General features: G+C 46.3%; 1 protein-coding gene across 1 annotated transcript in view; it reads right to left on the reverse strand.

The window, feature by feature from the left end:
* LOC132393018 (serine/threonine-protein phosphatase with EF-hands 2-like) overlaps positions 1 to 21,560 on the reverse strand; it is a 190,362-nt gene that overhangs the window by 139,278 nt on the left and 29,524 nt on the right. Inside the window, exon 2 of the mRNA XM_059967709.1 lies at positions 21,006 to 21,162. Within this exon, the coding sequence (XP_059823692.1) occupies positions 21,006 to 21,060 (55 nt within the window). The 5' untranslated portion in view covers positions 21,061 to 21,162. The remainder of the gene's footprint in view (positions 1 to 21,005; positions 21,163 to 21,560) is intronic.

The raw sequence follows: 21,560 nt of genomic DNA on the forward strand, positions 1-21,560 counted from the left end.
ACGGGGATCAGGTCAGTGTACGTGCGCCAGCGGCTGCTGGAAAATGCCGATCTTACCTTACACTCAGCGATCGAGACGGCCGACACGCTGATGCTGTCCAGCCGCATGATCCCCCGCTGGTTCCGTGGACACCTCAGACCCCGCCGCCGCCGGTTCCCGTGAGCGAATTCGCCAACGCCACTGCCAGTCGTGATTCCATGAACTCCCCGAACCCGACCACAGCTGCTGCCAGTCACAAGCCCGCGCAGTGTTACTTCTGCGGACTCGAAAAGCACCCCCAAAAACGCTGCCCGGCCCGAGAAGCGACCTGTTCCAGCTGCGGGAAGAAGGGCTATTTCGCCAAGGTCTGTAAGTCTAAACCACGAGCGGGGTGAGGCATGGGGGCCGCTATCTTGCCTGCCCAGATGGAGGCGGCCATCTTTGTCAGCGCCAACACACCCCGCCCCCACCCCCGGGCACCAAGACGGCAGTTCAACTCTGGCCTCCATAACCCTCGACCAAAGCACCACACACCAGCTTGCGAGGTCAATGATGGACATCCTGGTGGAGGGGCACAGGCCTAGCTGCCTGTTTGACACGGGCAGCACTGAGAGTTTTATTCACCCGGACACGGTGCAACACTGCGGACTCATGACACGGCCGGTAAGCCAGAGGGTCACCATGGCTTCTGGGTCGTATTACACAGACATCCGGGCGGGTTGTGTAGAGACATTGGTGGTGCAGGGCACAGAATATCGGAACTTTGCGCTACTGGTCATGCTTCAACTGTGCGCGCCTGTGCTATTGGGGCTGGACTTCCAGAGCCACCTCGAAAGTGTGACTATGGCATATGACAGGCCCCTCCCACCAATCCCTGTCAGGAATCCTCAGTTTTGTGGGACTTCATCATATACCCCGCTACTGACCACACACACACACACACACACACACACACACACACACACACACACACACACACACACACACACACACACACACACACACACACACACACACACACACACACACACACACACACACACACATCCCACCCAGCACCATGCCGACAACAGCGCTACTGACACCACTTGCAGCCTCTCCACCCTCAAGATCCCTCCCCCACCGCTGTTTGCCAACCTGACCCCCGACTGTAAACCTGTGGCAACTAAAATCAGGAGGTACAGTGTGGGGGACAGGGCCTTCATTCAGTTGGAGGTGCAGCGGCTGCTCAGGGAGGGGATCATTGAGCCAAGCACAAGTCCTTGGAGGGCCCAGGTGGTTGTTGTTCGGACCAGGCAGAAAAATAGGATGGTCATGGACGATAGCCAGACCATCAATAGGTTCACGCAGCTTGACTCGTACCCCCTATCCCGCATTGCGGATGTGGTCAACCAGATAGCTCAGTACAAGGTGTACTCGACAATAGATCTGAAATCTGCTTATTACCAGCTCCCCATCCACCCTGAGGACTGCCCCTACACCGTCTTCGAGGCGGGCGGCAGGCTCTATCACTTCCTACGTGTCCCCTTCGGTGTCACAAATGGTGTCTCTGTCTTCCAGAGGGAAATGGACTGCATGGTGGACCAGTGCCAACTGAAGGCCACATTTCCCTATCTGGATAACATCACCATCTGTAGTCGCGACTGGTGGGATCACAACACCAACCTCCAACGATTTTTCCAAGTGGTCAAAGCCCTGAACCTTACTTATAACAGGGACAAGTGTGTTTTCGGAACCACCCGGCTCGCTATCCTTGGGTGTGTAGTGGAGAACGGGGTCATTGGCCCTGAACTTGACCGTATGCGCCCCCTGCTAGAACCCCCTCTTCCCACCACCCTCAGAGCCCTCAAACGGTGCCTGGGCTTCTTTTCCTATTACGCCCAATGGGTCCCCCATTACGCAGACAAGGCCCGCCCCCTGGTCAAGTCTACCACATTTCCCCTCTCTGCCGAGGCCTGCGCGGCCTTCAGCTGCATTAAAGGGGACATTACCAAAGCTACGATGCATGCAGTGGACGAGACCATTCCCTTCCAAGTAGAGAGTGACGCCTCCGATTTTGCGCTGGCGTCTACCCTCAATCAGGAAGGCAGGCCAATAGCATTCTTTTCTCGTACCCTTCAAGGCCCTGAAATTCAGCACTCCACGGTGGAGAAAGAAGCCCAGGCCATAGTGGAGGCTGTTAGGCACTGGAGGCACTATCTCGCCAGCAAAAGGTTCACCTTGCTGATCGACCAGCGCTCAGTTGCGTTCCTGTTCAGCAACCAACAGCGGGGCAAAATCAAAAATGATAAAATTTTGTGGTGGAGAATAGAACTCTCCACCTACAACTATGATATCCTGTACCGGCCTGGAAGGTTCAATGAGCCCCCTGATGCCCTATCCCGGGGAACGTGTGCCAACGCACAGCTCGACCAGCTATATGCCCTCCATGCAGATCTTTGCCACCCGGGGGTCACCCGATTTTACCATTTTGTGAAAGCCCTGAACCTCCCGTTATCCCTTGAGGACATCAGGATGATGACCAGGGACTGCCAAGTCTGCGCTGAGTGCAAACCGCACTTCTACCATCCTGAAAAGGTGCAACTTATCAAGGCCACCCGCCCCTTTGAGCAACTGAGTGTTGACTTTAAGGGCCCCCTTCCCTCCACCGACAGCAATGTCTACTTTTTCAACATTATCGACGAGTACTTGCGGTTCCCCTTTGCCATCCCCTGCCCCGACACCACCACCACGTCCGTCATAAAAGCCCTGCGCCAGCTCTTCACTCTGTTCGGATATCCCTGCTATATCCACAGTGATAGAGGGTCCTCCTTTATGAGTGACGAGCTGTGCCAGTACCTGCTGGCTAGGGACATTGCTACTAGTAGGACCACGAGCTGTAATCCCCCGGGAAATGGACAGGTGGAGAGGGAGAATGCCACAGTGTGGAAGGCCACACTTTTAGACCTTAAGTCAAAAGGGTTGTCGGTCTCTCGATGGCAGGTGGTCCTCCCCGAGGCACTCCACTCTATCCGCTCTCTGTTATGTACGTCCACCAATGCCACCCCTCACAAGTGCCTATTCTCTTTTCCCAGGAAGTCTGCCACTGGGACCACCCTACCAGTTTGGCTGACATCCCCAGGGCCAGTGCTGCTCCGGAAACATGTGAGGAGCAATAAATACTCCCCACTGGTCGAGAGGATTCACCTTCTACATGTGAACCCCCAGTATCCCTACGTGGTCTTACCTGATGGGCAGGAGGACACAGTCTCCATCCGCGACCTGGCACCCGCAGGAGCAGCAGACCACTATCCCGAACACTCCACGGTAACTATGAACACTGTACCCGAGGTGACACCACGCACACCAAGCCCTACACAGACTCCTCACGACACTCCTATACCAGGCGTCTCGCATGCACATATACCAGGCGCTCGCACACGCATGAAGGATCACTGACGCCTAGTGGGCTGACACCTCCAGTCAGGCCGGAACCAGATCAACCACCGTCTCCGGTGCAATCACCACCGGCCCCTGTGCAATCACAGCCGGTGCTACGTAGATCACAGCGACAGATTCAACCACCTGATAGACTTAACCTGTAAATATACTTGTAAGAAACTTCACCCCGTGGGGACTCTCTTTTAAACAAAGTGGGGGTGAATGTGGTGAACTACATATACCTGTCTGGACACGCCCCTCCCTACTGCCTGCTCCTTTGGCTCCTCCCACAGACCCCGGTATAAAGGCGATTGAAGCCTGAGCCTGGCCCTCAGTCTCCAGGATGTAGTATGGTGGTCAATAGCTGCTTGTTCTTTCTTCCAGTCAATAAAAGCCGATATCTCACCTCACATCTCAGAGAGTTATTGATGGTGCATCAACGGTGAAGGGGGAAAAGTTTAAACGGAACATTGGGGGGGGGGAATTCTTCATGCAGAGGCTGGTGGGAGAGTGGAGTGGGTTGCTGGATGAAGTGGTAGATGCGGGCTCACTTTTAATATTTAAGAGAAACTTGGACAGGTACATGGATGAGAGAGATTAAAAGGGATATGTTGCAGGTGTAGGTCAGTGGGATGGAGGCAGGAAAATGGTTTGGCACAGCCAAGAAGGGCTGAAGAGCCTGTTTCTGTGCTGTAATGTTCTATCATCCATCCCCCACGAGAAAAAAATCACGCAAATGGCAACAAGGACATCAACCCATACCATGTACAAAAACAAACAAATCATGCAAACCGTAACAAGAACATCAAACACCAATCCCCAGCCACCTCCCCCCACCCCATTATTATGATAGGGCTTCTCTCTTTGGAGAGAAGGAGATGGGAGGTGACAGATGCATAAGATGGAAAGAGGCACAGATAGAGTAGACAACCAGAGATTTTTCCCAGGACAGATATGGTTAATACGACAGGGTGTAATTTCAAGGTGTATGGAGGAAAGTGTAGTGGGGTATGTCAGAGGTAGTTTTTTTTTAAAACACAGAGAACGGTGGCTGGGTGGATCAAACTGCCAAGGGTAGTGGAAAAGGCAAATATCTTTGTGACATTTAAGAAACTTTTAGATTGGTACATGGATGAAAGAAAAATAGGAACGGGCAGGGTTAGATTGATTAAAGGGTTAAAGGGTCAGCACAACATCCTGGGCCAAAGGACCTTGACAGTGCTACACATAGCGCTACATATTCTATGTTCTTAATTTAATAAATTTTTGGAGGGAGTTTCAATCCACATGTACAAAAACAGAATTTTCATTAGGAAGTAGAAACCAGACGCATAGTATGTGCGTAAGGTGTGTGTGTGTGTGTGTGTGTGAGAGAGAGAGAGAGAGAGAGAGACACTGTCCTTGTGTGCATTAATGTGTGAAAATGGGTAGCTATTGAGGAAAGATTGCAGGAAAATCTTTGACAATGATCTAAATTCTTCCCTGGCTCAGTTGACTGTCAAAGCCACCAAAAGGTTTTTCAAAACTATTAAAAAATATTCAATATTCCAAAATCTACCACCCTATCTGCTCCTCAATGTCTCTTTTTGTATTGCGGGGGTCTATAAAAAACATCCAGTACAGTTACTGCCCCTTTCCTGTTTCACAATGAAACAGGAAAATGACTCAATGACTCAGTAGTCAATCCCTCCATGACTTCCTTCGTTTCTGTGGCAATGATACTATCCATGATTAGCAATGCCACACCCCACCTCTTGTGCCTCCCTTCCTGTTTTTTTTGAAACATCTAAAGCCCAGCACACTCAGCAGCCATTTCTGACCCTGAGACATCCAAGTCTCTGTAATGGTCACAACATCGTAGTTCCATGTATTGGTCCACGCTCTAGGTTCATCTGCCTTGTTTATGACACTCCTTGGATTAAAAAAGCACATCTCAAACCATCCGGTGAAGTGCATTTTTGCTCCATCATTGGCCTATCCTTCCTCACAAACTCCCTACAATCTGTCACTACTTGTGCTCCAAGCACCCCATCCTCTGCCTCTTCAGTTCCCACCCTCTGCAAACCCTACCCAAAAGCATTAACCAACCTCCCTCCCAGGGTATTGGTTCCCCTCGAGTTCATGTGCAACCCTTCCGTCTTGTACAGGTCACTCCTTCATCCAAGACTTTGAAACCTTGCCCCCTGTACCATCTCATTCACTCATTCATCTGCACTGTCTTCCTGTTCTGACCTTCGCTAGCTCGTGAAATAATCCGGAGATTACCACCCTGCTCTTCAGCCTCCTTCCCAACACCCAAAACTTACTGCGCAGGACCGCAATCCCTCTCCTGCCTGTGTTATTGGTACAAATATATACCACAACCTCTGGCTGCTCACACTTCCCTTCAAAGATATTCTACGACAGCTCAAAGATATCCTGGACCCTAGCATCTGGGAGGCAACAGATTATCCTGGTGTCTCTGTTGCTGCTGCAGAACCTCCTATCTGTCTGCCTGACTATCGAGTCTCCAGCTGACTTCACCCTACCCTTCTGACCACAGTGCTATTGGTCTGGCTGTTGCTATCTTGCCCAGATAGGTCATCCCCCTCAGTAGTTTCCAGAGGGGTATACCTGTTGCTGAGGGGAATGGCCACAGGGGGACCCTGTACTGATTTCCTTCTCCCTTTACATTTCTCGGTGTTCACCAATCTACACCCCGAGCTTTGCACTCTGGTGATAACCAGCTGCTCAAACATCTTATCTATCAACTGCTCTGCTGGCCGAATGATCCCAAGTTCATCTAACTCCACCTCCAGCTCCTTAATGTGGTCTTAGTCATCAGGAAGATGATCAGGTTCCATGAATTCCCATATCCTACAGGAGGAGCATTCCACTGCCATATCTGCCATCCTGCCTGCGTTATACAATGGACAACCAAGAACAAATCTTCTAACCTGTTTCTTTGACCTCAGCCTCTTCTCATCGAAACCTCCTGCCTAATGCTCCTACTCTCATTGTTGACCTACTCCCAGCAATGGCCACCCCACTTGCCCCTTCTTTACTTTTATTTAATTTGTGGTGCTCTGCTCCCATGTTGATTGGATGTCTGGAATGTCTGAACACCCACGAAGCTCTCCTTTTACACTAGCTTCATTGACCTGCGAGTAAACTCTTTAAAGTGCTCTGCTCCCAATGCTGATTGGACCTCTGGTATTCAATAATTTTTAATGAGTTCCCCCTCATTCTTCTAAATTCCAGTGAGTGTAAGCCCAGAGCCATCAAGCACTCCTCATATGTTATCCCTTTCATTCCTGGGATAATACTTGTCTGGACCTTCTCCATTATCAGCACAATTCCATCATGGATAATTTATTATCCCTCTTGATCCTCCTGCCTTCTCCTCACAACCTCTGAAGCCCTGACTAATTACAAATCTACTCATTGACAGGGCCTCCATAGCTATCCATGGCAAAAAATCCTACAGATTCAGTACCTACTGGCTGATTAAATTTCTCCTCATCCCTGTTCTAAGTGGACAGCCCTCTATTCTGAGACTTATCCCCCCACCAACAGGAAACATCCCCTTCACATCCACTATCTAGCCCTTTCAATATTCAAAAGGTTTCAATAAGATCACCTCCTCATTCCTCTATAAGCTCCAGCGAGTACAGGCCCAGAGCAGTCAAATGCCCCTTATATGTTAACCCTTTCATTCACAGGATCATTCTTGTGAACCTCCTCTGGACCCTCTTCAATCGCAGCAACTCTTCTCTTAGACAAGGGGCCCAAACCTGCTCACAGTATTCCAAGTATGGTCTGTCCAGAGCCTTATAAAACTTCAGCATCACATCCTTGCTTTTATACTCTAGTCCTCTTGAAATGAATGCTAACATTGCATTTGCCCTCCTGCAAATTAGTCTTTACAGAATCCTGTACGAGAACTCCCAAGTTCTTTTGCACCTCTAATTTCTGAATTTTCTCCCTGTTTAGAAAATAATCTACTCCTTTATTCTTTCCACCAAAGTGCATGACCATACACTTCCTGGCACTATATTCAATCTACCTCTTTGCCAATTCTCCTAATCTGTCTAAGTTCTTCTGCAGACTCTCTGCTTCTTCAACACTACTTACCAATCCACAAATCTTTGTATCATCCACAAACGTGGCCACAAGCCATCAATTTCATCATCCAAATCATTAACACATTACATGAAAAGTACCAGACCCAACACTGACACCTAGGGAACAATATTAATCACTGGCAGCCTAAAGAGAAGGCCTGTCTATTCCCTCTCTTTGCCTCTTACAAATCAGCCAGTCTTCTATCCATTCCAATACCTTTCCTGTAATACCACAGGCTCTTATCCTATCAAGCAGCCTCATGTATGCCACCTTGTCAGAGGTCTTTTGAAAATCCACTTATTCTCCTTTGTCTACCCTACCTGATATTTCCTCAAAGAATTCCAACAGATCTTTCAGGCAAGAATTCGTCTACAGGAAGCCATACTGACTTCAGCTTATTTTATCATGTGGCTCCAAGTACTCCAAAACCCCATCCTTAATAGAGGACCAACATCTTCAAAACCTGAGGTGAGGCTTACTGGCCTATAATTTCCTGTCTTTTGCCTTCCTCCCTTCTTGAAGAGTGGAGTGGCGTTTGTAATGTCCCAGTCCTCTGGAACCATTCCAGAATCTAGTGTTTCTTGAAAGATTATTACTAACGCCACCACAATCTCTTCAGTTATTTCTTTCAGAACCATGGGATGTGGTCGAGGTGACTTATCAACCTTCAAACCTTTCAGCTTCCCAAGCACCTTCTCCCTAGCAATAGCAACTTCACTCACTTCTGCCCCCTGACATTCTTGAATTTCTGGCATACTGCTGGTGTCTTCCACAGTGAAGACTGTCTCAAAGTACTTATTTATCATTAAGTCTCAGTTGGGGATGACTATTAGAATGGATTCCAATACTAAACAATAGACAATAGGTGCAGAAGTAGACCATTCGGCCCCTCGATTCTGCACCGCCATTCTGAGATCATGGCTGATCATTCACTATCAATACCCAGTCCCTGCCTTGTCCCCATATCCCTTGATTCCCCTATCCATCAGATATCTATCTAGCTCCTTCTTGAAAGCATCCAGAGAATTGGCCTCCACCGTCTTCCGAGGTAGTGCATTCAACACCTCCACAACTCTCTGGGAGAAGAAGCTTTTCCTCAACTCTGTTTTAAATAACTGACCTCTTATTCTCAATCCATGCCCTCTGGTACTGGACTCTCCCAACATCTGGAACATATTTCCTGCCTCAATCCTATCAAATCCTTTAATTATCTTAAACGTTTCAATCAGATCCCCTCTCAATCTCCTCAATTCCAGTGTGTACAAGCCCAATCTCTCCAATCTCTCTGCGTAAGACAGCCCTGCCATCCCAGGAATCAACCTAGTGAATCTACGCTGCTCTTCCTCAATTGCCAGAGTGTCCTTCCTTAAACCTGGAGACCAAAACTGTACACAATATTCCAGGTGTGGTCTCACCAGGGCCCTGTACAAATGCAAAAGGACATCCTTGCTCTTGTACTCAATTCCCCTTGTAACAAAGGCCAACATTCCATTTGCCCTCTTCACTGCCTGTTGCACTTGCTCATTCACCTTCATTGACTGATGAATTAGGACTCCTAGGTCTCTTTGCATTTCTCCCTTACCGAACTCTACACCGTTCAGACAATACTCTGCCCTCTTGTTCCTGCTTCCAAAGTGGATAACTTCACATTTATTCACATTGAATGACATCTGCCAAATATCTGCCCACTCACCCAGCCTATTCAAGTCTCCCTGTATTCTCCTAACGTCCTCTTCGCATGTCACACTGCCACCCAGTTTAGTATCGTCAGCAAACTTGCTGATATAGTTTTCAATGCCCTCATCTAAATCATTGACATAAATCATAAAGAGCTGTGGTCCCAATACAGAGCCCTGTGGTACCCCACTAGTCACCTCCAGCCAGTCCGAGAAACACCCATTCACTGCTACCCTTTGCTTTCTATCTGCCAACCAGTTTTCTATCCATGTTGAAACCATGCCCCCAATGCCATGAGCTCTGATTTTACTCACCAATCTCCTATGTGGCACCTTATCGAATACCTTCTGAAAATCTAGGTACACAACATCTACTGGCTTACCCTCGTCTAACATCCTTGTTACACCCTCAAAAAACTCCAACAGATTAGTCAAGCATGATTTGCCCTTGGTAAATCCATGCTGGCTCGGCCTAATCCTATTACTGCCATCAAGATGTGCCACTATTTCGTCCTTAATAATGGACTCAAGCATTTTCCCCACGACTGATGTTAGGCTAACAGGGCGATAGTTCTCCGTTTTCTCCTTCCCTCCCTTCTTGAAAAGTGGGATAACATTAGCCACTCTCCAATCTTCAGGAACTGATCCTGAATCTAAGGAACATTGGAAAATGATTACCAATGCATCCGCAATTTCCTGAGCCACCTCTTTTAGAACCCTCGGATGCAGACCATCTGGACCCAGGGATTTATTAGCCTTCAGTCCTACCAGTCTACTCATCACAGTTTCTTTCCTAATGTCAATCTGTCTCAATTCCTCTGATATCTTATGACCCTGGCCCATCCATACATCTGGGAGATTGCTTGTGTCCTCCCTGGTGAAGACAGATCTAAAGTACTCATTAAATTCTGTTGCCATTTCCCTGTTTCCCATAACAATTTCTCTCAATTCATTCTTCAAGGGGCCAACATTGTTCTTAACTATCTTCTTTCTCTTCACAAACCTGTGTTACTACTGTAAATCCCAGCTCCTTGAGGACTTCCACATTGGACAGTAAAGACATCAGATCAGTGACTTCCATATTTCAATTCAAATGATCTCATTCCAAATTTTCTTGCACTTAGTCCTGGAAATGTCAGCTGTTGCATGCATAGATGCTGACAGTTCCCCGGCCCAATATTTTCACTGACAATTCTCAGCAACACAACTGATTTGATTCTACAAGGTTCACTTAGCACTGAGAAGGATTAACTGATATAACTTATGTCTACTCTAAGCTAGTACATTACCAATAAATGTGTTTTACTTGTCACACATGATGCATTTACTTTTTGTTCACTATACAATTCACATTATTTAAAAAGAACTTGAACTTTCTAGTATAAAGGAAGTTAAGAAGCAGGAGCACAAAGTGGTAATCTCAGGTTTTCTGCGACAGGGAAAAGATGGTAGGGTATAGGGACGGTGGTGTACAAAGGCTGTTGTAAATCTAGTCAAGAAGAAAAGAAGAGCTTACAAAAGGTTCAAAAAACTAGGTAATGATAGAGATCTAGAAGATTATAAGGCTAGCAGGAAGGAGCTTAAGAATGAAATTAGGAGAGCCAGAATGGGCCACGAGAAAGCCTTGGTGGACAGGATTAAGGAAAACCCCAAGGCATTCTACAAGTATGTGAAGAGCAAAAGGATAAGATGTGAGAGAATAGGACCAATCAAGTGTGACAGTGGAAAAGTGTGTCTGGAACCGGAGGAGATAGCAGAGGTACTTAATGAATACTTTGCTTCAGTATTTACTATGGAAAAGGTTCTTAGAGATTGTAGGGATGGCTTACAGTGGACTGAAAAGCTTGAGCATGTAGATATTAAGAAAGAGGATGTGCTGGAGCTTTCGGAGAGCATCAAATTAGATAATCCACTGGAACTGGACGGGGTATACCCCAGGCTAATGTGGGAGGCAAGGGAGGAGATTGCTGAGCCTCTAGCAATGATCTTTGCATCAACAATGGGGACAGGAGAGGTTCTGGAGGATTGGAGGGTTGCAGATGTTGTTCATTTATTCAAGAAAGGGAGTAGATAACCCAGGAAATTATAGACCAGTGAGTCTTACTTCAGTGGTTGGTAAGTTGATGGAAAAGATCCTGAGAGGCAGGATTTATGAATATTTGAAGAGGCATAATATAATTAGGAATAGTCAGCATGGCTTTGTCAAAGGCAGGTCATACCTTACAAGCCTGATTGAATTTTTTGAGGATGTGACTAAACACATTGATGAAGGAAGAGCAGTAAATGTAGTGTATATGGATTTCAGCAAGGCATTGGACAAGTTACCCCATGCAAGGCTTACTGAGAAAGTAAGGAGGCATGGGATCCAAGGGGACATTACTTTGTGGATCCAGAACTAGCTTGCCCACAGAAGGCAAAGAGTGGTTGTAGATGGGTCTTATTTTGCATGGAGGTCGGTGACCAGTGGAATGCCTCAGGGATCTGTTCTGGGACCTCTCCTCTTCGTGATTTGTATAAATGACCTGGATAAAGAAGGGGAGGGATGGGTTAGTAACTTTGCTGATGACTCAAATGTTGGAGGTGTTGTGGATAGTGTGGAGGGCCATCAGAGGTTGCACGGGACATTGATAGGATGCAAAACTGGGTTGAGAAATGGCAGATGGAGTTCAACCCAGATAAGTGTGAGGTGGTTCACTTTGGTAGGTCAAATATGATGTCATGTCAAAATATTAATGGCAAGACTCTTGGCAGTGTGGAGGATCAGAGAGATCTTGGGGTCTGAGTCCATAGGACACTCAAAGCTGCTACGCAGGTTGACCCTGTGGTTAAGAAAGCATATGGTGCATTGGCCTTCATCAATCATGGGATTGAGTTTAGGAGCCAAGAGGTAATGTTGCAGCTATATAGACCCTGAGTCAGACCCCACTTGGAGTACTGTGCTCAATTTTGGTCGCCTCAGTACAGGAAAGATGTGGAAGGCATAGAAAAGATGTAGAGATTTACAAGGATGTTACCTGGATTGGGGATCATCCCTTATAAGAATAGGTTGAGTTTTTTCCTTGGAGTGATGGAGGATGAGAGGTGACCTGATAGATGTGGACAAGATAATTTCTTTGGCAGTTTGAACGGGGCACAACTGCACAAGTGCATGAAGGTCAGCCTGTGAGGTCAGTGGGAGAGTTTAAAAAGCAAGCAGATTAACAGAGCGGGCAACAGAGTAGTGGGAGACAGAGTAGGAAGGCTTTGGCTCGAGAGGCTTTGGCGAGCAGAGGCTGAGGACGAGCTTTCTCCCAGTGAGGTAAGGCCATATAAACCCCTTTAGTTAATCTAATTAACTTAGAAGTAGATAATGGAGGCAGCAGTTAAGACAGTTGAGTGCTCCGTTTGCAGTATGTGGGAAGTCAGGGCTAGCACTGTTGTCCCTGATGACTACACCTATAAAAGGTGCATCCAGCTGCAGCTCCTGACAAACCGTGTTAGGGAACTAGAGCTGAAGTTGGATGAACTTTAAATCATTCATGAGGCAGAGGCGGAAATAGACAGGGAGATAGTCAGGAGACAAGTAGCTGGGTGACTGTCAGGAGAAGAAAGGGGAATAGACAGGAAAAGCAGAGCACCCCTGTGGCCATTCCCATCAACGATAAGTATACCATTTTGGATACTGTTGGTGGGGATGACCTACCAGGGACAAGTTGCAGTGGTTGCGTCTCTAGCACCGAGACTGGACTCTCAGCTCAGAAGGGAAGGAGGGAAAGCAGGAGAGAAGTAGTGATAGGGGATTCGATAGTTAGGGGGACAGATAGGAGGTTCTGTGAAAGAGATCGAGAATCCCGGATGGTCTGTTGCCTCCCTGGTGCCAGGGTCCGCAATATCTCGGATCGAGTTCTCCATATTCTCAAGAGGGTGGGTGAGCAGCCAGATGTCGTGGTCCATGTAGGGACCAATGATGTGGATATGAAAGAGCAGGAGGTCCTGCAAAGAGAGTTTAGGGAGTTAGCTACAAAGTTGAAGGACAGGACCTCCAGGGTTGCAATCTCAGGATTGCTACCCGTGCCATGTGCTAGTGAGGCTAGAAATAGGAAGATAATGCAGCTAAGTACATGGCTAAGGAGTTGGTGCAGGAGGGAGGGCTTCATGTTTCTGGACAATTGGGCCTTGTTCCAGGTAAGGTGGGACCTGTTCCGATGGGATGGGTTGCACCTGAACTGGAGGTGGACTAATATCCTTGCGGGAAGGTTTGCTAGTGCTGCTCCAGGGGGTTTAAACTAGATTTGCAAGGGGAGGGGAACCAGGGTGGTAGAGCAGATAGTGAGGTGGAGGAGGATAAAGGTCATGCGAGAACTGCAGGTATAGTACATGGAGTAAAGCCAGATCTAACATATTAAGAAGCTTTGAGGCAGAATATGAGGCATATTAAGAAGCAGAATAAAGGGTGTAAAGGTAATAAGGTAGAAGGCTAAAGTGTGTGTACTTCAATGCAAGAAGCATCAGGAACAAAGGTGATAAACTGAGAATTTGGATACATACATGGAATTATTATCATCTCTGCACTCTCTCTAATTTATTGATATCTTTCCTATAATTCAGTGACCAGAACTGTACACAATATTCCAAATTTGGCCTTACCAATGTCTTGTACAATTACAGCTACAGAAATTGTGGGTAATGTAGCAGGATCCTCTTTTGAGTCAGTATGGGTAGAAGTCAGGAAGAGGAAGGGAGCAATTACTCTATTGGGAGTATTAGGTCCCCTGGTAGCAGCAGAGATACCGAGGAGCAGATTGAGAGGCAGATTTTGGAAAGGTGCAAAAATAACAGGGCTGTTTTCATGGGTGACTTTAACTTCCCTAATATTGATTGGCACCTGATTAGTTCCAGTGGTTTAGATGGGGCAGAGTTTGTTAAGTGTGTCTAGGACAGATTCCTGTCACAGTATGTTGACAGGGCGACAAGGGGCAATACCATACCAGATCTCGTACTTGGTAACGAACCGGGTCAGGTCACAGATCTCTCAGTGGGTGAGCATCTGGGGGACAGTGACCACCGCTCCCTGGCCTTTAGCATTATCATGGAAAGGGATAGAATCAGAGAGGACAGGAACATTTTTAATTGGGGAAGGGCAAATTATGAGGCTATCAGGGTCCAACTTGTGGGTGTGAATTGGAATGAAGTTTTTGCAGGAAAATGTAGTATGGACGTGTGGTCGATGTTCAAAGATCTCTTGCAGGATGTTAGGGATAAATTTGTCCTGATGAGGAAGATAAAGAATGGTAGCATGAAGGAACAAGTGAGGTGGAAAATCTAGTCAGGTGGAAGAAGGCAGCATACATGAGGTTTAGGAAGCAAGGATCAGATGGGGCTATTGAGGAATATAGGGTAGCAAGAAAGAAGCTTAAGAAGAGGCTGAGGAGAGTAAGAAGGGGGCATGAAAAGACCTTGGTGAGTAGGGTAAAGGAAAACCCCCAAGGCATTCTTCAATTATGTGAAAAACAAAAGGTTCACAGGAGTGAAGGTAGGACCGATTAGAGATAAAGGTGGGAAGATGTGGCTGGAGGCTGTGGAAGTGAGCGAGGTCCTCAATGAATACTTCTCTTCGGTATTTACCAATGAGAGGGAACTTGATGACGGTGAGGACAATATGAGTGAGGTTGAAGTTCTGGAGCATGTTGATATTAAGGGAGAAGAGGTGTTGGAGTTGTTAAAATACATTAAGACGGATCAGTCCTCAGGGTCTGACAGGATATTCCCCAGGTTGTTCCACGAGGCGAGGGAAGAGATTGCTGAGCCTCTGGCTAGGATCTTTATGTCCTCATTGTCCACGGGAACGGTTCCAGAGGATTGGAGAGAGGCGAATGTTGTCCCCTTGATCAAAAAAGGTGGTAGGGGTAGTCCGGGTAATTATAGACCAGTGAGCCTTACGTCTGTGGTGGGAAAGCTGTTGGAGAATATTCTTAGAGATAGGATCAATGGGTATTTAGAGAATCATGGTCTGATCATGGACAGTCTGCATGGCTTTGTGAAGGGCAGATCATGTCTAACAAGCCTGATAGAGTTCTTTGAAGAATTGACCAGGCATATAGATGAGGGTAGTGTAGTGGATGTGATCTACATGGATTTTAGTAAGGCATTTGATAAGGTTCCATACAGTAGGCTTATTCAGAAAGTCAGAAGGCATGGGATCCAGGGAAGTTTGGCCAGGTGGATTCAGAATTGGCTTGCCTGCAGAAAGCAGAGGGTCGTGGTGGAGAGAGTACATTCGGATTGGAGGGTTGTGACTAGTGATGTCCCACAAGGATCTGTTCTGGGACCTCTACTTTTCATTATTTTTATTAACAACCTGGATGTGGGGGTAGTAGGGTTTGCAGATGACACAAAGGTTGGTGGTGTTGTGGATAGTGTAGAGGATTGTTGAAGATTGCAGAGAGACATTGATAGGATGCAAAAGTGGGCTGAGAAGTGGCAGATGGAGTTCAACCCGGAGAAGTGTCAGGTGGTACACTTTGGAAGGACAAACTCCAAGGCAGAGTACAAAGTAAATGGCAGGATACTTGGTAGTGTGGAGGAGCAGAGGAATCTGAGGGCACATGTTCTCAGATCCCTGAAAGTTTCCTCACAGGTAGATAGGGTAGTTTAGAAAGCTTATGGGGTGTTAGCTTTCATAAGTCGAGGGATAGAGTTTAAGAGTCACGAGGTAATGATTCAGCTCTATAAATCTCTGGTTAGGCCACACTTGGAGTACTGTGTCCAGTTCTGGTCGCCTTACTATAGGAAGGATGTGGAAGCATTGGAAAGGGTACAGAGGAGATTTACCACGATGCTGCCTGGTTTAGAGAGTATGGATTATGATCAGAGATTAAGGGAGCTAGGGCTTTACTCTCTGGAGAGAAGGAGGCTGAGAGGAGACATGATAGAGGTATACTAGATATTAAGAGGAATAGATAGATAGCCAGTGCCTCTTCCCCAGGGCCCCACTGCTCAATACAAGAGGACATGGCTTTAAGGTAAGGGGAGGGAAGTTCAAGGGGGATATTAGAGGAAGGTATTTTTTACTCAGAGAGTGGTTGGTGCATGGAATGCACTGCCTGAGTCAGTGGTGGAGTCAGATACATTAGTGAAATTTAAGAGACCACTAGACAGGTATATGGAGGAATTTAAGGTGGGCAGATATATGGGAGGCATGGTTTTAGGGTTGGCACAGCATTGTGGGCTGAAGAGCCTGTCCTGTGCTGTACTATTCTATGTTCTCTGGTCTATGATGAGAGGTATTGAACATGTGGATAGTGAAAGACTTTTTCCCAGGGCTGAAATGGCTAGCAAGAGAGGGTAGAGTTTTAAGGTGCTTGGAAGTAGGTACAAAGGAGATGTCAGGGGTATGTTTTTTTTAATATACAGGGAGTGGTGAGTGCGTGGAATGGGCTGCCAGCAACAGTGATGGAGGCAGATGTGACAGGGTCTTTTAAGAGACTCCTGGACAGGCTCATGTCGCTTAAAACAAAAAGGCTACAGGAAACCCTAAGTAATTTCCAAGGTAAGGAAATGTTCAGCAGAGCTCTGTGGACCAAAGAGCCTGTATTGTGCTGTAGGTTGTCTATGTTTCTACATAGGTTTTTTCTATGTTTCTATATTGTCTGACATGTTTTCCTTCTGCTCTTATTATCTGATTTATTCTGATTCCCAAAAAGCAGAAGATGAAGGCAAAGCTGGAACACCTCCGACATCTTAAACAATCAAAGGTTAATCATTTGTACAATTTGAATGTCTTCTATCATCTATTCAGATGTTAACTCTTTGACCTATTGAGTCCATGCAGACAATCAATCACCCAACTCACAAAATGCTGGTGGAATGCAGCAGGCCAGGCAGCATCTATAGGAAGCACAGTCGACGTTTCAGGCCGAGACCCTTCATCAGGACTCAATCACCCACCTTGTTGGAGTTATCGAATTGTACGGCGCAGAAATGCACCTTTCAGCCCACTCGTCCATGCTGATGTTTTTGGCCATTTACATTAATTCCATTTGACTGCTTTATGTCCTTATCTTCTGTACCTTGCCTGTTTAAGTGCCTGTCTCAGTATCTCTCAAATACAAAGATTAGATTCACAACTTCCTCTAGCACCATATTCCAGATATCAAACATGTTCTATGCAAGTGAAAACAATTCCCTTTGTCTTCCTTTAAAATCCCTATTTTCCTGGACTATGCAGGATTGTCAGATAGCTCACTGATGTCCATATGCCTTTATCTATCAACTTGACTGTCTTTTCAAAAGACTCTGAAAGTATTGAAACAGTTTGCCTTACACAATGCCATACTGACCCTCGCCGAGCTGCCACTGTGTTCACACATGAATATAAATTCTGTCCATTAGAATTCTCCCCACATCCTCATTAAATTGTGTAAGTTGCAACAAGACCAGCATTAACATGATCTGCTGATAGAGAAAGTGTATAGACATCATGTAGGCTTCCAAGCTGATCACAGCTCTTGAGAACTTAGCTCTTCTTCACACAGCCCAAGGTCACCTGGCATACCAAACAAGAATTCAAGTGGAGGACTGCAGAGCTACTGGACATTTACTTTATCATGTCTAGGTATTATTGGCTCTTAACTCATCGATCTTATTGGTAACTAACATCTGCAAAACACATTGTGATATGTACTTACTGTATATTAGCAGATAATGGAATTGGAAGGTGCTCTAAGTTTTGATTGGATCAGAATTGAAAATTCTGAGCTGAAGTTTCAGAACAGTTTGGTGACAGAGGCTGAACATTCTCCTTGTACACAGGTAAAAAGTGTAATTTTGAAATGAGCAGAAGTTGTCTGAGTAGAGTTATCATTGATGATAGACTCTACCATTCACCGACACACTAGGGTTAATTTACAGCTTTGAACACACACTTGGCATGCATGAGCAAACCAGAACAGCCTGAGGAATCGCACACAATCACAGGCAGAAGGTGCAAACTTCACAGACAGCACCCAAGGGTAGGTTTGAACCTGGGTGACTAGAACTGGCAGGCAGAGGCCATCCCTACCTGCTGCGTCACTAAACTGCCTTTAGAATGAAATAGCAAGAAGAATTGTCTTTTGATACCCAAGCTTATCCTTTCCATATTAAACAAGAGCACAGTAACTTCTTTTCTGGCCCAAGTCAAAGTGAAATTAGAACTTTTCTGAATTTTTTTCCCCAAATCTGAAGTATTTTCAGAACTTGTGTCATTAATGTTTGCATTAATTAGATCTGGTGAGGTATTTCAGGGGAACAAAATGCAAGGCAAGTTTGTTGCAGACAAAGAATTAGATAGTATCATTCAGATCGAATAGGTACTGTAGGGTTAGAAACTATAGTTCACAGCAAGGCTGTTCAACCCATCAGGCTCAAGTGACATGTTTCCGATGGCTGTGAATTTAGTACAATTCCTTTCTTCTTTTCTGTATGTCCCACAATATGTTGTCTTATCAATGAAATTCTGGATTTTGTTTTCAAGAGACCAGTGTGTCATCAGCAAAGTCACCATCTGTTACCTATGGCTGCTTGTCCTTAAGCTCACGATGAGCTGAAGGGCTGTAAATGTAAAAAGGGACTGGAGTAAGATGGGTTGATTCTCACTGGAATGTAGGAGACTATGAGGTGACCTCATAGATACATATGCAATTATGAGAGGCATAGACAGGATAGGTAGAGAAGAGGGGTCTAGAACTAGAGGGTACAGATTTTAGAAAATTAAAGGATATCTGAAGGATAAGATGTTGAATATCTGGAACATATTACCACAGGAAGTATGCGAGGCAAATGCAATCATTATGTTTTCACGGGAATTCAACGGGTACTTGAATAAGAAATGCAGTCAAAAGGAATTAGTGTAGATGGCATCACAGCCAACGTCAATGAGTTGGACAGAAAGGGTCCCTTCCTGTATAGTGTGATCCTATGATCTATCAGTCATAGTAAAGAAGTTCCTGAAGTGCTTGGGCAGGGAACTATGAGCTAGACCTTGTCCTCACCTACCACGCCACCACCTCACCGGATCCAGCGCATTATCCTCTGCAACTTCCGCCACCTTCAACAGGACCCCACCACTAAGCACGTCTTTCCCTCTCTACGTCCCTCCCCACAGCTCTCCCATCTGGCACTTATCACTGCAAGTGTGAGTGCTACACCGGTCCCTACACCTCCTCTCTTATCACAATTCAGGACCCCAAACGGTCTTTCCAGGTGAGGCAACACTTCATTTGTTAGGCTGTTGGGGTCATCTATTGCATCTGGTGCTCCCGGTGCAGCCTCCTCTACATCGGCGAGACCCAATGCAGATTGGGGGATTGCTTCATCGAGCACCTCCACTCCGTCCGCCACAACAGATAGGATCTCCCAGTTGCCACCCACTTCAACTTTGCTTCACATTCCCATTTGGATATGTTCATACGTGGCCTCCTCTACTTCCATGATGAGGCCAAACTCAGGTTGGAGAAGCAACACCTCATATACCATCTGGGTAGTCTCCAGCCCCTTGGCATGAACATCGAATTCTCCAACTTCTGGTAATTCCCTCCCTCTCCTTTCCCCCATCCCAGTTTTACTCTTCCTGTCCGGCTGTCTACCCAAGAACTGCCACTCAGTGTGGAGTCTAGGAAACTGGCACCCAAGTTCATTGGACCTGTCAAGATTCCTGAGAGTGAACCTGGTTGCTTACACCTTCCAAAACTCTTAAGATCAATCCCACCTTCCATGTATCCAAGTTGAAACCTGTCAGTACCAGTCCTTTAGCCCAACAACCATCCACCCCACAGTCACCCAAATTTGTTGATGGAGAGCAGGTTTTCACTGTAAAAAGAATTCTAGATTCAGAAACTGTTCAGGGTGTTTGGCAATTCCTCATTGACTGGGAAGGATTTGGGCCCGAGGAACAGTACTTGGTTACTGAAGGGGATATCTTATCCATGACTACCACCATTGTCTCTTCAAGCCTCCCAGACCATGGGGGGGGGGGGGGGGTGGTCCTGTTCAAAACACATCGAATCACGTGGCTTCCAGGGTTTAGACACTCAGACTCTCCGGGACATGTATATCCCTTTAAAGATTCAGGCTCACCCAGCTAATTGGTGGTCATGTTTTGACACCAGGTTTTTAATATTTACAGAGCACCTGAACTGAAGTGTGCTGCTCAATCATCAATCCACTTCGGATTCTTGTCGAGCATCTAGTTTAGAACCCTGTCCCCTCTCTTGTATTGTGTCTCAATTTTAGTCTCAGATAGTCCAGCACTTGGCTCCTTGCCATCCTCCCCTCGGTCTCTCATCACAGTTTCTTTTCCTTTGTTCCCCTTCTTCATGTATCATCCACACAGAATTTCCACAGGGATTCCACCTCCTAGTGCTCTCATCTGCCCTTCTCACCTCCTTTGAGTCCTTTCTCTCCTATCAGACTCCAGCACCTTTGATTCCTACTCCCATCAGCTCCCAGTTTCTGCACTATTACTGCTCTCCCGTCCTCCATCTGCCTATCACCCCTCCTTATGTATCACTTGTCAGGTCTTGCCCTGCTCTTTTGACTCACCTCTTCATACAGTCTACCTCCCCTCTCCTCTTTCAGTCCAGATGAAGGGTTTCAGACTGTCCAAACCTCCCTACAGATGCTGCCTGATCTGCTGAGTTCCACTAGCACATTGTTGTTGCTTCAAATTCCAGCATCTGCAGTCGCTGGGGTCCCATATGGTGTTTTGTTTCCAGCATTTTAGCATGTGTCAAGTGCAACAGCATCGGAACATACAAAGTCAGGAATCTAATGAGGCTTTAGGGAGTTCAGAGAGGCATTAGTACCCACCTCTGTCGGATTGCCGTGTTTGGTTCTCTGCAACAGCAGACGAACTGCATCCCATTGCTACACCTTTACCTGGAAACTCCACATACCACGTCTCATACCAGAATCATGCAGAAGCTTTGCCGCAGGAACATCTCTCCTCTCCCGGAAATCTCACTAGCTGTTCCAAAAACAAGGGAAAAGAACAGTCATACCAGGGAAGAAAATAACTATACAAATACTATGACAGGGAGGCCTGTCAGCTGAGAAGTAATCCTGGCTAGAGCCCTCAGCCCTTTCATCTACACTGGGAATCATGGGGCAGCTTTTGCAGATTGCCATTTCCAGATTAATTTATGAAGGAAAGCTGATGAATACACCTTTAAATAATGATGGTCACCTCATTACAGGAAAAATGTAGAGTGTTTGATGCTGAAAGGATTAGAGACCATATATTATGAGGATAGGCTGAGTGAGGTGGGGGTTTGCTGCTTGGAGACATATAACAGGGCAAAATGGTTAATACTGAGGGAAGGAAATAATTTTAAAGAGATTGGAGGACAATACAGGGGCGATATC

This window comes from Hypanus sabinus, chromosome 4, assembly GCF_030144855.1.
Source record: "Hypanus sabinus isolate sHypSab1 chromosome 4, sHypSab1.hap1, whole genome shotgun sequence".
Classification (NCBI taxonomy): Eukaryota; Metazoa; Chordata; class Chondrichthyes; order Myliobatiformes; family Dasyatidae; genus Hypanus; species Hypanus sabinus.